The sequence below is a fragment of the Podarcis erhardii genome (genome assembly GCF_964252035.2).
Source record: "Podarcis erhardii genome assembly, chromosome: 1".
Classification (NCBI taxonomy): Eukaryota; Metazoa; Chordata; class Lepidosauria; order Squamata; family Lacertidae; genus Podarcis; species Podarcis erhardii.
Genome location: NC_138497.1, coordinates 12442714 through 12460530, shown reverse-complemented (window position 1 = coordinate 12460530; position 17817 = coordinate 12442714). Strand labels below are relative to the sequence as shown.

At 44.4% G+C, this 17817-nt stretch overlaps 1 protein-coding gene and 1 long non-coding RNA gene across 5 annotated transcripts in view; one reads left to right on the top strand and one right to left on the bottom strand.

Moving 5' to 3' along the window:
* The window catches only part of LOC309345425, a 469580-nt gene that overhangs the window by 124369 nt on the left and 327394 nt on the right, over window positions 1–17817 (top strand). The window lies entirely within an intron of this gene.
* On the bottom strand, window positions 4893–16153 carry CDCA4 (cell division cycle associated 4). 4 transcript variants are annotated; one of them, XM_081866086.1, is made up of 4 exons: window positions 16008–16099; window positions 14146–14189; window positions 10655–10739; window positions 4893–8099 (listed from the first exon to the last, which is right to left on the bottom strand). In XM_081866086.1, exons 3-4 carry the CDS (start codon window positions 10691–10693, stop codon window positions 7350–7352), a joined length of 789 nt encoding a protein of 262 aa, XP_081722212.1. In that variant the 5' UTR covers window positions 10694–10739; window positions 14146–14189; window positions 16008–16099; the 3' UTR covers window positions 4893–7349. The 4 variants fall into 4 exon arrangements, with proteins under 4 accessions (XP_081722212.1, XP_081722211.1, XP_081722213.1 ...); XM_081866085.1 differs by lacking the exon at window positions 14146–14189 and having other exon boundaries at window positions 16008–16153; XM_081866087.1 differs by lacking the exons at window positions 14146–14189; window positions 16008–16099 and adding an exon at window positions 14987–15906.

The window sequence follows — 17817 nt, the reverse complement described above, 5'->3', positions numbered from 1 at the left end:
ACCCTGCCCGGATCCGAGCCTTGCAAGGCAGTGCTGGGAGGGCAGTGTGGGAACCTGTTAGGCAGCCATGCATCCCTCAGTCCCAGTCTTATGTGAGGCTATAATGGAATGATGCACAGTTGCTCCGTCCCTCTCACACGGTTCTCCCCACGTGGTCTCGCTAAGTGGTGCAGGGCTGGCTCAGGGAGGGCGGCAGGAGCTGTGCGCACCCCCCCCCATATGTACCCAGGGTGATTGCCCAAGCATCACTCTCACGCTACACCCCTGCTCCAGGGTTTCAGAGGGTGAGCCCTACCTAGAGATGGCAAGCATTGAACCTGGGATCCTTTGTATGAAAGGGGTCCTCTGTTCCTTCTTCTAGGTTTGCCCCTCCCCGCAACCCTGCAGGGTAGTGGGGGGGGGGTGGCAGTATTGTGCAAACCTACAAATTTCAGCAATTTTACCATGGTCGTTTGTGGCCCAATGGCACTTGCCTCCCTTACGCAATCAAAAGAGGCTGGCAAAAATAGTTATGCCTGTTTTTTAAAAAAATGCATGTGCACTTTTGAAATCGGTGGAGAATAAGTCAAGTCAATAATTAAACAATGCTGTGACTCAGAGTAAATCACTGCTAAGCAACAGTCGTTCCAGTTTTACGTACTCAAAGGAGCTGCTCATAATTAACCTTTTGCATTAAACACTCCTATGCACCACAGAGCTTTAAAGTCCAGATCATATAAAAAGCAAAAGCGCCTTTCTCTTTGCTGTACCCATTGAAGGCTGCATAGGTATCTATGTGCACGTGTGTTTTTGAACACCCCATACCAAAAAAATGATTTTCTGTACAGAGGGACAACTTAAATAAATAACCGTGTGTGTGTGTGTTGTATATTCCCTCCTGCACTTTTAAATGGTGCAGTCTAGTACAAAACCTTATTCCTTGATTCTGGCCAGGGGTGCTGAGAAACTTAGCTACATGGTACATGCAAACTCTTGTAATAATGAGGTACCGGTAACTGTTAGGTGGATTTGTAGCTGGTTGACTGACTGAACCCAAAGAATACTTGGGAATGGTTCCTCATCATCCCGGGGAAAAGTGACGCGGGCTTTCCTGGGCCCACTGTTGTTCAACATCTTCATGAACGATTTGGATGAAGGAATTGAGCGGATGCTTATCAAATTTGCAGATGACACCAAACTGGGAGGGGTAGCTAATGCTGCAGAAGACAGAATCAGAATTCAAAATGACCTTAACAGATTGGTGAACTGGGCGCAAGTTAACAAAATGAATTTCCATTGGGACAAATGTACTGTGAAGTTCTGCACTTAGGCAGGAGTAACCAGCTGCAGAAATATAAGATGCAGAACACCTGGCTTACACGTGAAAAGGATCTTAGTGGGCAACAGGTTTTACAGTAGCAAAAAAAGCTAATGCTGTTCTAAGCTGCACCCACAGAAGCCTAGTGTCGAGGTCAAGGGAAGCAATGGCACCGCTCTATTCAGTCTTGGTCAGACCACATCTGGAGTACTATGTCCAATTCTGGGCACTACAATTTAAGGAGGATGTTGACAAGTTGGGGTGTGTGTAGAGGAGGGCAACCAAGATGATCCGGGGTCTGGAAACCAAGCCTTATGAGAATCGGTTGGAGCTGGGTATGTTTAGCCTGGAAAAAAGGAGACTGAAAGGAGATATGAGAGCCATCTTCAAATATCTTAAAGGCTGTCACATAGAGGATGGAGCTAACTAGTTTTCTCCTGCTCTGGAGGGTAGGACTCGAACCAATGGCTTCAAGTTACAAGAAAGGAGATTCCAACTAGACATACGGAAAAAACTTTCTGACAGTAAGAGCTGTTCGACAATGGAAAGGTCTCCCTTGGGAGGTGGTGGACTCTCCCTCCTGGGAGGTTTTTAGGCAGAGGTTGGATGGTCATCTGTCATGGATGCTTTAGGTGAGATTCCTTCACTGCAGTGGGTTGGACTAGATGACCCTTGGGTCCCTTCCAACTCCATCATTCTACGATTCTATGAAAAGCCCAGTGGCTTCCTTCTTTGCTGCAAAAGCATCATGGGAGAGACAGCAACTTGGAGCAGAACAGCAGCACAGAGGAGTTGCTTCATCTTTCTCTGTCAATCATTTCTCTGCTCCCAATCAACCCCGCAGCGAAAGCCACCAGGGTGTGACCAAGGCGTTTTGCTGCTTGAGGCAGAGCAGCAAATAGTGTGCTGTCTCCCTCTCTGCCTCCCACCTGCTGTGCAAGTCAATGTGCCTACTGCAAAAGGCCAACCAAGTTATTTTGGTATTTGGGATAGAAAAATCTCACAATTTTCTCTCGCCCTTCTTTGGAAGGAACAGTTCAGCAACAGTAAGGGCAGCTATCCGTGCCTTGCCTTTTCATGACTCCCCAAAATCAGCTTCAAGTGTGTTGGGTGGCAATTCGTAATGGGGGGGAAAGAGGGTGTCGAGACAATTGTCCCCTTGCTTAGGCATCTGAGTAAAAGGTGGCATTTGGACAGAGATTTGCTTCTTTGCAATTAGAATGATCTTGTCAAGTTAAAGCTCCTGTGTTTTAAGGGCAGGAGAAGAGGCTTGGTGATTGGGAAGTAGTTTCTGCTGCAGGAAAACAAAAGTACAGTGGTGCCCCACAAGACGAACGCCTCGCAAGACGGAAAACCCGCTAGACGAAAGGGTTTTCCGTTTTGGAGGCGCTTCGCAAAACAAATTTCCCTATGGGCTTGCTTCGCAAGATGAAAATGTCTTGCGAGTTCCTGCAGGGTTTTTTCCCCTTTCCCCCCCTTTTCCTAAGCCGCTTATCAGCTGATCCGCTGATAAGCCGCTTAACAGCTGATCGCTAAAAGCCGCTAAACCGCTAATAGCGCTAATCCGCTAAGCTGTCAATGGGCTTGCTTCGCAAGATGAAAAAACCGCTATACGAAGAGCCTCACGGAACGGATTAATTTCGTCTTGTGAGGCACCACTGTACCAGGAGATTCTAGCATCGAAGCCTTCTGATGGGTTCAGGCCATTCACCACAGTTTTAATATATTTATTTTTTACTATTGTTGGCATCCGCCCGTCTCGAAAAACAATGGAGCGAGCCTCTGGGGGGCGAAGTCAAACCATTGGAGTATCACTGCGCCTGCTGTGGCTTCAGAGACCTATAACTCGCAAGTGCTGCTGCCTCTCATGTTGTTTTTACTGCATTAGCAGTCTTGGCATGTAGGGAAAGTCCATAACTCACCAAGGGTTTGAGACCCCCTTACCTAGTTTAGCTGGCTAGTTAAAGATGTTTCCTGGGGTGTGGCCATTGTTGCATGCTGATAGCTTCTAGGAGCCACAGGTGAGAGCTGAGCGCAGGATGGGGACTACAGCTAGACAAACTACCCCAGGAGGAGGATAATGTGCCGTCCCCCACCAGATTTATTAAACCCTAGTAACACCCCATACACCAGCGAATTGCCATGGATTATATCTGGTAGCCTCAATGCTTGGCAATATGTATAGAGTTAGACTAAATTAAATTTTCTATTTTGTTCTGGTTTACAATTCCAAGCTGCTTTGACAATTGGATTTTCTAACTCTAGTTTTTATGAGAATTTTGATCCCATTTTATGCTATCGTTTATTTTGTTATTTCTTATTAATCCACTTCATTTAAAATTGGCGTGTGACTATTTGGGTGAAGCCTTTGTACCGAACGCAGTTCCTAAGTTCCTGGTCACTTGCTGTTAAGCTAGTGATCCTGAGGCTCAAGGAGTAAAGAGCCACTGCCATTTCTCTAGAGTCTTAGGGGTGTCTGCTAAGGTCTGAGAGTCTCCTGTCCCAGGCTGGCTGGACAGTAGTGGTGGCAGTGTATCTTGCAAGGCTGGTGGTAGTCCCTGAATAGTAGCTCTGCTCTTGTAGTGCAGACCACCAGCAAAACCTCCTTTGCACCACTTGAGGAGTTTCCTGCTCTCCCAGGACAACTATTGAGCCCCTCTGATATGTTGGAGTGGCTGGTTTTCAGATGACATAAGTCTACTGCTTTCATAGTTGCTTTAGCCATCTTTTCCAAAAATTATATAGTGCTATTTAATGCACTTTTAAGTGTACACACACCAAGTAAATGTTGGGGGTCTCACCTTAGCTTTTAAGTCAGGCAAAGGCAAACTCTGGCCCTCCAGATGTTTGGGACTACAATTCCCATCATCCCTAGCTAACAGGACCAGTGGTCAGAGATGATGGGAATTGTAGTCCCAAACATCTGTAGAGCTGGAGTTTGCCTATGCCTGTTTTAAGTTATTGTGGCATACACTTTCATTGATTGGAGTCTGATCAGCTGCAAGAGCTGTGTTTTTTATTCCAACTGACTAAATATGGCCAACTCCTCCTGGTAGCTGCCATCTTAAACAAGCATTCACACATAAAAGTGTTGGGCTCCCAGGCACATGCCAAAATTCAAGTGAGAGCAAAAACTTAGATGAACTATTTGCAGGTCAACACATCTGAAAGCTCACAGCTCCCATCATCCCTGATCTGACACCTGTAGATTCCTCATCCCTGAGGTACAATCAAGAAGTAAAAGGAAATATTGAGCAAGTGCCGAGAGAAGAGGCAGTGGCTAAAGTAAAGGTAGGGCTATGAGGGGGAATGGAAGGTACCTGCAATGCTGGAAATTGGCATTTTCAAACATACTATTATGGACCAACCAATTAAATCTGTTTGCCATTCATCAGCTGCACCCCTATGGGACATCTGTTTATGCCTGCATTGCAGGGGGTTGATTACTTGTAATAATTGGTGATGGATTTTCCAGTTTAAGATGACCCTTCAGCTAGCACCGATGAAGCAATTTCATGAGTCCAGTTCTTTAAGTATAAGTTACCAACAGGCACAGAATTTATCCAGATTGAAAAGAACCTACTAAGCAAAGTAGTCACTTCATATTCAACTTTAATATAAAAAGACATTAATCACTTTCAAATGCATTAGAAACTTTCCCCTTACAAACTGCATGATCTGGCACAAAAACTGAGTTACAGAAATAGGCATCTACCTGCCAGGTCTGGAAAACATACACTGCTGTTTTCAAATCAGGTGCTTCAAAAGCACTTAAATTATTAAGGCCGCAATCATGAAACCACTTCCTTAAAAGCAGCCCCATTAACCTCAGGAGGGGCTACTTATGCAAAGTGGTTTCAAATTGCAACCTAAACTAAGACAAAGACATTTAGCTATACATACACAATGACAAGGATCTTTATGCTTTGAAAGAGTTGTTCGGGTTGTGCATGGTGCGCAGCCATATTGGCTTTGAGGGCTATGGTAATTCCCATTGCAAAGATATTACAACTCTTTGCCGGGAGATAAGGCGTCCAACATTTTGACATGTGTCTTTTGCATACAGTGTCACAGCTGCAGAAATCAAAATGAGTTTTAAAAAGCAACATTTCCATTGATCTATGCAAACAGATGCAAGGTAGCTAAAATTGCTTTGTCAGGTGGCAGATACACTCCTTTAACTGTTAAATGAAACTGTTTTTTCCAAAATAATCAAAGTACTCACAACGCTTTCTATTTTCCCACAACGCAGTATTGTTTCCTGTATTACCAGTTTACCAAGGCAAAAGTTGGGCAATTGTATTGCAAAGGTTATCATATATAACACACCCTCTCACTGGAAACCGCTTCTAGGAGTTAAGACAATTCATACACACTCAAACAATTTCATCTTTTTCTTCAATGTTAACCTGCTATGGTAACATCTGTTAATCATGACTCAGCTGAACACATTATTCACACTTGGCATGAGTGGAGCAAGTTAAGTTTGGAGAACACTCTTGAAAGGCCTCTGTAACAGTCTTGTAGTAATTAGTGCAAGGTGAAGGGGGTGTTTCCCCCCCAAACACAGAGAAGTAGGATGGTAAACTTCAGCCAAATAATTCACTTGATGACACAAACATATAAATACTTATAAATAAAACCCACATAATTTATGCTTGAAGGTAACAAAAACATGGCTTGAACTTAGGCATCAAGAGCTCCTGCAGCCTGATGAATGCTCCTCCTCTGATGTTCACATGTCAAAACTAACTTAACTCTTTACTCCAACCTTCTTCAACTTGGTGCTCTCCAGATGTTTAGGACTGCAGCTTCCATTAGCCCCAGCCAACATGGTTGTGTTGACTGGGGCTAATGGCAGTTAAAATCTAAAACGCCTGCAAATAAAAAATGTCTGGGGAGCACTAGATTGGAGAAAGCTGCTTTTCATAGTATTCCCAAGACTGATTGCTGTCAACTGCTCCTACCTTAAGAAGTCGGATATTTACACACTTCTGCTGAGCTGTGGAGAGAGGCCCACGGTATGGAGAAAAAAAATCCCTTTTTCAAAGTGATTTAAAAAAATACAACTGCAAATATTTCAGGTTTTAAATAAGCAGTTGGCAGAAGATTTATAGCAAAAATATATCTTCAGAAAATAGCTGAAAGGTTCTGAATACTGATAAACATTTTTTTCAAATCTATTAACTATTTAAAAACAGAAAAGAAAGAATGACAGAGAAAGCTAGCTAGGATAATGGGCACCGCTGCTTTTTTGGCTCTTCCAAGAGCTTATACGGCAAATAAATGTAAAGAAGTCTTTGAAGTATTTACTTGGGATAAAGGAGTGGGAAGGGTAAACCAAACCTTTGGTCCTCAGGCCAATTACTTCAAAAGTAGTCCCACTAAAGTCATATGATTAAACCAGCAAAAGCAAATGCAAAGGATTGGTGGAAGGTTCCCAGCCTAGATAAAATATGGGCTTCAACTTAAGCAGAGGCCTTACAGCCCACCTTTTGCATGCTGAGGGCTGGAATCTATCTTGCTCTTGCGCCTTACAGGGGAGGATGAGATGGGCGAGGGAGGAGGAATCTTGCTACACCATTTTAAGCTCCTTCTAAATACTAGAAGGATCTGGTGTTAGAAGTGTTGGGCCCCAAGGAGGCAGCCTGGGGAATGTATGGGTTCAGGACAGAGAAATGGTGTGACTAACCTTGTGCACCCAGGAGTCTTTTGACATGAGAAGCCACGACTGAAACCCCAGGAAGTTCCTAACGCAGTTTGTGGCATGGCATAGGGGTGTCACAAGGTTTCAAAATCAGTAGGCTGGCAACTGGTTGATGTGCCTAGAATACCTCCCTGAATTGTGGCTGCTGAAAATATGTAAAGTTCAAACACTACAAGTTGCAGGTTAACTTTAGACATTAACACAACTTTGCAAAATGAAGTGCTTTTCTTTTTCTTTTTTTTTCTTTTTTGGAAGATCATGTGCAGCTTTGAGAAGATAAACTATTTGGAAGTTTCACTACTCGGGATCTGGCTTCTTTAAAGGATGTCTCCTTCACTCTTTGTCTCAAGATTCAACAAGAATCTCCACAAAATGATCAAGCTCGTTAAGGTCAGATTTACAGTTAGAGTTAGAATTTGTGGCTGCTTGAGGAAAAGTTTCAAGTACATCACAGTGTCCCATTTTTGTACTGCCCATCATTCCCGTTAATACTGTGTCTAGATTGTAATAGGAACTGTCAACTTCTGAAAAGAGATCTTCAACCGAGTCAGGAGTTTTTGTTTCTAAGGTTTCAAATATTTGATCCAATGACTTGTGGAAGTTTCCTCTATTTTCTGGAGGGCTCTCCATGTCCCATACATTACTCTGCAGGTTTCTGGGAGCTTGTATTGGAGCAGGTCTTAAGATTTCTGAACTCTCTTCTGACTGTGCGTCTTCAAAGTCTTTTGAGAAGCCACTATAACCTTGAACAAGCTTTTCTTCAGCTTGCTCCTTCGAAGACCGACAGAGAATATCTGTTGAAACCAGCCGATCAAGAGAGGTTGGTCCTGTACTCTGTGCATTTATCATCTGCCAAGTTCCGTCTTGGGTCATTTCCTCTTGAATCTGCCGTACTGTATTGGCTATAAGTACTGAACGATACAGATTAGGTTCAACAAGCATGTGGCAGAGCTGAAGTTTAACCAAAGACATGTCTAGTAGCGACTGGCGCTGCAGGTTATATGAAGGAATGGCTTTAAAACCAGCTAAAGTTCCTTCAATATCTTCCTCTCCATCAATACATTTCCTCTTCAGTCCACGTACAAACATTGTGTCCTGTTGAAAACAGAGCAAGATGCTATTAGATAACAAATCCAGAGCTTGTCTTCTAAGGTTTTATATTTAAAATCAAACAGCTTTATTACAAAACTGAGATTAATAAGGCATTCCTTTAGTCTGTACCCTGGAAATTAAACTCGGCATTTGACACAAAGTAATATCAATGGCACCCCAGGTGAAACCAGCTTTTGACAAGTGAATAATCTGCAGGTTCCTCTTATTAAATAAAACGAGTTAAAATCATGTTCAGATGTGATTCGCACACACCTAACATTCGATCAATACAGAATAGGTACTGTCTTCATGAGATAGCTTGTGCACAGCCACTCTATTCCAGGACAATTAACCTGGGACCAGTAAATAAATGTTCTGAATTATTTAGCTACAAGGTTCGTTCAGACATCCTGGCACCAGAGAAGAGCATCTCTGCATGAGAGGGTAGCTAATACAAGCTGATTCTATATTCCTTTTTCTTGGTATGGAAAGAATCAACATACAACATCACAATATTTACAATTCAGAATGAGAGGGGTTTTCAAAAGATTTCCTAAAGACCATAGGAGCCCTGTGAGTCTGCCTATGGAAAGTGCTACAGAGCACAGATACTACTGTTGAGAAAGGAAGATGGCCACAAGGAGCAGAGCTAAATCCAGTTTGTCACATCCATTGGGGGGGGGGGGGAGAGATTCAAGTGCTCCCTAAGGGATCCTGGACTCCAAGCCAGGCATAGGTCAATGGCTATAGTCTAGCCGTCAGACAATTATTTTTAAAGGAAGTCTGCAGTTGGCAGACCAACCAAAACTGGTGGTGCCATTTCAGCAACAAGATGCAGAACCAAGTCTATAAGCACCCTCAAGTTTCCAGTCTGCTTTTTCAGGGGGAGCATGACTCTTCCTAGAAGTGGCAGCCTACCTATTTCTTGATTTCTGTGCTGCTTATCATCAAAATCTCCATAGCCTGGACTAAGCTTCACCTTATTAACCCTCATCCAGATAATCTTGGATTACGTGACTGAGGTGTCGAAAAGCTCCTGTTGCTGTTTGCAATGCGGAAAAAGGAGGTTCTTAAATGTCTCAGGCATATTTGCTAGGAAGATGAGTCTCAATCACATTTAGCACCATTGCGTTGTGATTCAACACAAGAAAGGTTTTAAACATATGAAATGGACAGACCATTGGTATAGCTCAGCATTCTGTACACTGATTGGTAGTGAGTCTCTAGGTTTTCAGACACGAATCTCTCTCTGCCACAGCTGGAGATGTTGGGACTTTCTGCATGCAAAGCATTACTGAGCTGTAGCCCCTTCCGTAGGAAACAAATACTTGTGCGAATGCTTTCGTCTTCCTGCTAGTTTAACAAGAAGCAAGACTGCAAGAGAACAAGCAGCTCTCTGACCCACTTAGGAACTACAAACATCTCAGTCGGTAGAGCACGAGACTCTTAATTGCAGGCTTGTGGGTTCAAGACTCACATCGGGCAAAATAATCTTGAATTGCAGGACATTGGACTAGATGACCCTTGTGGTCCCTTCCAACTCTACATTCTATGATTCTAATAAACAATGATTTTCTCTTCTTCTCTTTCAAACTCCTGCCAACTCTAAATATCAATATGCTGCTACAAATAAAGCAGCGTCCCTCTTGGTCTTGTCTCTGGTGACTTGAAGTTGTGTCTTATGGTGGTTGTTCTGGGAGAAATCCACCATGGAAGGGAATGCTCATCACGGCGCCACAACAAAACTATTCTCACAATAGCTGAGTAGACATGTCCCCCAGACATTGGAGGTGAGGGAATACATCCATAGCAAGGCTAGTTAAGTGTGTTCCAGATGAGTGCATCAAAATACAAAGTTGGTGGCACAGAGCCTGTTCATTCCCAGTTCTCAGGCCCACATGCTCAATTCAACCAGACTTCATGAACTAATCAAACCAGGGTTTGAGGGTATATCCGAAAAAGGCAAAATAATTTGGACAAATCAGTTTGCCCAGTTCAAGGGCAACTGCAAAACCATAGGGGAAATGGGAACTGGCAAGCCTGAGATTCAAGCAAGATGAGAGATCATAGAGCCAAAGATAATCACTACCTTTTTCTCAAAATCAACTCATCCCACATATCTGTTGGTTGTAATGAGGAAGATATGGACAGATTTCTGCCACCACATGGATCCAGCGACTATTGTGATTTTGTTTAGCAATATGCACCCTCCAATTCTACCATTACAGGAGACTTCTAGTTTCACCCCTACCATACTCTCTTGTCTTCCTTTTCCAGTGAAACAGAAAAAGAAGATTTCCTTCCATGCAGATTATAAAGAAGAGAAAAACCAGGGCAAGTCAGAGCTGAGTGCATTATGACCAACCTGAATTCAGGGCTGCTTCAAATACAAGACTACTAAAGTCAAGACATATATGGTGGCAGAGATTATCACAAGTAACTATTTAACCCATTAAATTCCCATTTCCTTGAGTCCCTGCACCTTGTGACTTGAGAGCACTTACTAGGTCCAGTAATGCTTACCAGACAAACTTTAATCCACAAGTTACCGTACTTACCAATAATTGTGTCTGATGCAGTCCTTCCTCTTCCCCCATATTACAGAGCAAGATTCCATACAGCAAGTGTTCTAGCACCACCTACCTGAGAGCAGCAGGTGAAAAAATAAATATGCATTCCGTCAGTGAGAATGAAAATTCACAGAAAATATGATAGAAACATTTTCAAAGCAAACTTATTTCCTCTCTTCCCATATGCATTCCCTCTCCCATTTGACAAAATAATGTGAAGTGAAAACTAGGCTCGCAGAAAGTATGCAGTAAACCTCCCAAATCAGCCCCTGCAGCTATGGCTGATGAAACTTGAAACATTTATGTAGCACTTCCAAGCATTCAAAGCATTTCACATATATTACAGTGTTGCAATCCTTGCAAACACCCAGCAGGATAGATCAGTATTATTCCCACATTTTAGATGGGTGGTGGTGAAGGATAAAGCATTGGTGGCGGCCCACACTTGTCTAAGGGCACCTATTGTTATTAATTAGGGATGTGATTTCAAAATGCTTGATTTGAATACAGACATGGACTTCAATGGTAGGTGACCTTATAATTAGAAACTGTCAATTCACTCATGTTTGTCTCACATAGCAACAGTAGGAGCTAGCAGCTAGTATCATTGTCAACAAGGCTGGTACTTATTGTCCAATGCCCTTAACTCCAGCTGTGGTATCCCAGGGTAAAGGAACTCACTTCTACTGCTAATTTTAATAAGATTTTCAATTTTTTAATGTTCTTGTTAGAACATATGAATGTGAAACATTAATAGATTACATGTTAAAAATACAGCCTTTAATACAGTACTTTCAGTCCTGAATCTACTGCCATCAATTTCATTGGGTGACTCCCTGCCCACTCACCAATATTGCTGAGACTGGCAATATGTTGTAAAAAGGTAAAGGACCCCTGACAGTTAAGTCTAGTCATGAACGACTCTGGGGTTGTGGTGCTCATCTCACTTTACTGGCCGAGGGAGCTGACGTTTGTCCACAGACAGTTTTTCCGGGTCATGTGGCCAGCATAACTAAGCCGCTTCTGGCAAAACCAGAGCAGCACACAGAAACACCGTTTACCTTTCCGTTGGAGCGGTACCTATTTATCTACTTGCACTTTTTGGTGTTCTTTCAAACTGCTAGGTTGGCAGGAGCTGGGAGCGAAAAACAGGAGCTCACCTCGTCACGCCAACCTTCCAATCGGCAAGTGGTTTAGACCACAGCGCCACCTGCATCCCTTGGAAATATGCTGTATGTCCTGACAATTGCTAATTACTTTCTCCCTCAATGGGGAAATGAAAATCTACCAGCTAGATACAGTCAGCTAATCCCTTTAGCTACTGCTCATGTATAGTTCATGGATCTCTGAAACCTGGGGTATGAACCAGTTATTTATCAGATTTTATTGTGCTTCAAAGCTTATTACAGTGGTACCTCGGGTTAAGAACTTAATTTGTTCTGGAGGTCTGTTCTTAACCTGAAACTGTTCTTAACCTGAAGCACCACTTTAGCTAATGGGGGCCTCCTGCTGCTGCGCTGCTGGAGCACAATTTCTGTTCTCATCCTGAAGCAAAGTTCTTAACCCGAGGTAATATTTCTGGGTTAGCATATACCACTGTATTTGCTTCTTTACATGCCAAGATACCTGTCCCTTTACTCATCTGCACTTCTCTACTTTATTAATATTTATTGATGCTATTCTACAATTTCCCTTTTCCTGCAAAAAAGATATAGTTGCTGTGGATCGAATCCAAGTCACCCACATAATACGAGCAGACATGATTACCAAAGTAGAAAATCCACAGTACTGTACTTTGAGATTGCATTAACATTCCAAATGTGCCCTGCATAGGATACCAAGTGCTTCATTCAAGAGCTAACTACAGGAGGGCTAAGGTGATGTCACCATATTTAAATGTAACTGTGAAAGATATTTGAGAGGACTTATATGTGATCTGCTACATGATATTTGATAAAATGCAAGATGGGCTGTGGGGGCCTGGATAGCTAAGGTCTCTAGGACTTAATCACCATATACCTGTAAAAACTAGAGACTACTTTCTTTCAAGTTACTACAGTAAGGAAAAATAGGTGGCACTTTACAGACTGCAGTAAGTTGCATGGATAGGGTGGGATGCTGGTGTGAGATATAGAGATAAAAATCAGGAAACAATGTTTCCGTGTACAGGATGGTAAGGACAACTCTGTCCAATGTATGAGATGAGAAGGATTGGAGGATGACACAAGAGGCTAAGAAATTACTAGATTATGTAGGATGTGGGGATAACACAGTTACCAAAGTGACATGGCAAGGGCTGGTCCAGCTGGAAAACTATTTTAAGGTTTTTAAGATGAAGTTAAACACAAGCCATGCATAGGGCTGCCAAGATCAAGTTTCTGGGTGCTAGGGCAACTGAATGCCTAGAACTTTTTCTAGCCCTGAGTGAACTTATAAGACACAAAAAAGGGAGGCTTGTTGAAGAGTCTTGCAAAATTAAGTACAGGGACAATGTTTGGAAAGGCTAACGTGTGGAGCTTTTTGGTTCAGAAAAAGACAGCTAAGAGCAACAGCTTAAATCATGCACTGTGTGGTGAAACCAAATAGAATCCCTCCCTTAATAAACCAAGGTTTTACTTAATAAAAATTGATGTGTAGTAGATGTAGGAGAGACAAAAAGTACTTCATGCAACATAGTTTTATTAAAGTCCCTGCCACAAAACATGGGTGATGCTCATTGGTTTAGGATGGCTATAGAAGGGGTTTAGACAAACTCATGGTGAATACTTATCAATAGTTGGTTAGGACACAATGTTAACCAATAGTTTACAGATAAGAGAACAAACCTAGTCTCCCCCAGGCTCGCATATGCCTCTTCATTCTGATTTGGAGTTTAGAAACTTTACATTTAATTTTGGATTAACCACAGCTTGCTATTTTATCTGAACTCTGACAAACTGTGGCCAATCTTAACTATGGTTAGTGGAAACATGCCGACTTCAGGCCACAGCTTATTCAGCTAACTTGTTTTAATTAAACATAGTTAAAGTTAACCATTGTCAGGGTTCAGACTATATGCTACTGTGGTTAATATAGAATAGAAGCAGAACAACCCAATTCTCTCTTCACTGGTGCCCCAGAGGAGAGGTACAGCTAGGTTTGTGCTTCTGATGTTAAAAACCATGTTTTGGCAATGTATCTAAAAGTAGCCAGCATGCCACTGAATACCACTAACTTGGAATGGAAACAGTGTATTTTTGCCTTTGTTCTGTGCTTGTGGGATTAATGGAAGCATCCAACTACCCACTGTACTAAGATGGACTGATCTGATCCGGTAGGTATCTCCCTATAAACTGGGTTCTTCTGGCTAATCAAAGTCTGTGCCTTCTAGCAGGCTTAAAAACTGAGAAGTCCCACACATCAAATCTTACCTCAGTCGCCTTAGGTCTGAACCTTCTAGCAGGCTTAAAAACTGAGAAGTCCCATATATCAAATCTTACCTCAGTCGCTTTAAGCAACCAACAATTCAGCTTCAGGCTCTTATCTGCATTATTGAAATAATAATGTCCTATGTTATAAGGCTATAAAAACAACTGAAATACTGTGAAGTTAGATAATTGAAAACTTCTGCCTTGGACAATTGTAATAAACTAAAGTTGTACTCCTAAATACAATTACTAATAAGCAAATCCCCTTGGACTGACTTCAGAATAAGCATTCTTACAACTGTGTTGTAAACTGTTTCTGTAAAAGGGATAGTACAGTGCATAATATTCAAGATAGTTCAGAATATCAGGTAGACCAGAGAATCAAATATATGGTGTCACAGAAAGGACAAAAAGAACAGGATAACTGAAGAATTCATGGGGAAGTGAGAAACTGCTCCAAAAGATGAAAAGTCTCAGATGAAAACTATATATGGATAAATATGATGACGTAATTATGGGAAAAATTCTTTGGCAATAGGGAAGACAGCATGCAATGGCTGTGAGGAAAAAGCTGAAGAGGATATAAGAATTTCACGTCAAAGGTAAGGATAAAAAGGCAGGAACACAGATAATATTACATTTTGCTTTGAGAGGCAATACTCAAGAAAGGGTGCAGGGCAAAAGTGGAGATGAAGGACAGCAGTCAAGGTATATAAAGGAGTCAGGCAGGTAGGTGATGTTAAATGCTGACACATCTTTATTCTAAATCATCAGACACACATCCCACATACAAGACCACCTAAGCCTCTTACCAAAAAAGAGAACCCACCCCCGTGCTGTCTTAAGAGATATGAGAACCCAACTTTCCAAGGACTCCTGTTTGTACCCATACACCTCCAAAGCTTCGACCCACCTATTACTGATGGGCGGGCGAAGAAGACATGCCACGGTTGCTTGCGAGAAAGGTACACATGTACGTGTGCACGTGTCAAAGGAAAGGAACACGCTATAACGCTTGCGGGGTGCGGGGAAGTGGGGCTTGATGGGACCAGGAGCACCAGGTTTCAATCGGGTCATTTTTTTTCCTAGTGGGGGAGGGGGAGAGCAAGAGAAACGTATTGCGAGCTGCCCTGAGATCTATGGATGAAAGGGGGGGGGTATATCTATATATATATATAGAGAGAGATATAGATGTGTGTGTGTGTGTGTGTGTGTATGTATATGATGTTTCTCTTGCTCCCCCCTCCCCCACTAGAAAAAAGGAAGAGAAAAAGAGGAGCAGCAGAGGTTTTCCAGCGGGGGCGGGCAGAAAAGAGAAAACGTGGGCAAGATGTAAGAAACATAAAGGGACCCGCGTGGGTGTGGAAACACCCGTGCATGTGCCTGGAAGCGGGGGATGAGCGCGTTTCAAAAGGGCTCCGGGCGCGAGTGGGGAAGGGGAACAGGAGCTGCCGCCGCCGCCGCCGCCGCCACCCCCCCGACCCCACTCCGGATGCTCAGACGGGGATGATGTGGCGGCGGCGGGGGGGGGGGCGAAGAAAAGGAGGCGAAGGAGGTAGAACCAGGTTCCGGCCGGGGAGCGAGGCTGCTGCTGGAGCGGGGCCAAAGCGGGTGGAAGGAGAGGATAGCAAAAGCTGCTGCTTCTCCGCGAGGAGAGAAGCCGGACGGGGCAGTGGCGCATGTGAGGCAAGACTCGACGGGGCTGCTGCTGCTGCTGCTGCTGCGGGGCGCCAGGGGAAGCGGGCGGGATGATTCATCCTGTCCTACTCCTCCTCCTCGGCCGCCATTTTGGAGCCGCGGCTCCGTGACCCTCCGCGGGCTCTTCCTCCTCGGCCGGCCCGGCCCCGCCGCTTCCTCCCCCCACCTCCTGCGAGTCACCGACCCGGGGCCAGCGGCCCCCTCCGTGGCCCAGCCCGCCGCCCGGCTCTTCTTACCCGCCGGCCCGCGCCGCCTGCCCCTGACGAGCTCCCGCTCCCGCCTCGACGAGCTCCGCGCCTGAGAGGAAAGGGGCGGGGCCAACGGTCCCGGGAGCTCCTCCCCCTTCCCCCCTGCGCCATCTTATTGTCAAGCCCCACAAAGAAACGGTCGCCTACGCCTCCTTCTTCCCTCTCTCACCTTGCTATTGGCGCGGAGGAGGCACGTGGGAGGCCTTCGGCACCGCCCGTCGCAGGCTTCGGCCTTCCCATTGGGTCGCGAGGGAAGCGGGGGAGATGCTCTCCGCTGAGCTCATTCGCGCTGGTGTGGAGGGGGAGTGGAGATCGCTACGGGGATTAGTCCCGCCCACCCGCCAGCCGCCTTTCCTTCTCATTCTTGGGCCCTCGGCCGGGCATTGGTGCAGGGCGTTGCCATGGAACCCAGCCCCGCCCCTCGGCTGTAAGTGGCTGGCCGGGAGGCAGGCGAAGTTTCAAACGCTTGCCAAAGGCTGGGCAGGATTCGGAGGGGAATCCCACGCGCGTTTACATGGGAGTAAGCCTCGCCGAACTTCGGGCTGCAACCCTACGCATTACTTCCGTGGACTCCCTCTTCGATTCCTTTTAAATGTTGACCCTGGTTTACTATGATATCCGGAACCTGCAAACTGTGGTTTAATTCAGATACCATGGGCTACCGTTTTTGGCCCACGTGCTAACCCCTGTTGAACGCCATAGCAAGCTATGGTTAGCACTCAATAGGAAACAGAGGAAGGCCTGGTATGCAGTGCGTCCCCCCCTAAAAAATGTTTAGCGGTACTCTCATTTTGACTCAAGAAAATCACCATTTTATAGTTCAAATCGGGGAAAATAAATACAGTAAATGGACAAAAGTACAAAGATTCACAAAATGTTTAGGGGTATGTGTACCCCTGCGTGCCCCCTGAAGAAAAGCACTGCTTGTATGCCATGAGTTTTCTGCTACAAATCGTGTACAAATTATAATCATCTTCATCTTGCTCTCTTTTGGTTTTGACCATGCAACCTTTCAGCTTTAATTGCCCTGGTACAGAAAGAAGCAGTGGGGTTAAGTAACTGGGGCAGAATCAAGGGGTTTGTGTTCAGTGTTGTTGGTGACCTGTTAAAATGTCACTAAGTCATTTTGCCCGTCTTTGTGCCACTCATCTACCTATTTTCTGTTTCCTCTTCTCAGAGGTTGCTTTCAGAATCAGCTATCCATTACCTTGTGCTCTTGTCTGTGGGTGTTTACAAGAATCAAGGGTTAATCCTAGTGGTGCAGCAATAAAACTGCTAGTGTATTTGCAAAGTTAAGCAGGGTAGCAAAACCTGCATGTGAGGTTCTCAGATCTGCACATTGGTTTCATGCTAATTCCCCTGTGGAGTACCTGTATATTCAATATAAAGGGATTCTGTAAAGTGTGAAAGCAAAAGAGAAGAAAATGGCTGCAATGTTTTAGGTCGCCTCCAGACTGCCGGTATTTTGCTGGAGGTATTCAAGCGCATACCAGAACTTTAAAGGTAAAGGTACCCCTGACCGTTAGGTCCAGTCGCAGACGACTTGGGGTTGTGCCGCTCATCTCGTTCTATAGGCCGAGGGAGCCGGCGTTTGTCTGCAGACATTTTCCGGGTCATGTGTCTAGCATGACTAAGCCACTTCTGGCAAAACCAGAGGAGCACACGGAAACACCGTTTACCTTCCCGCCGGAGTGGTACCTATTTATCTACTTGCACTTTGATGTGCTTTCGAACTGCTAGGTTGGCAGGAGCAGGGACCGAGCAACGGGAGCTCACCCTGTCACAGGGATTCGGACCA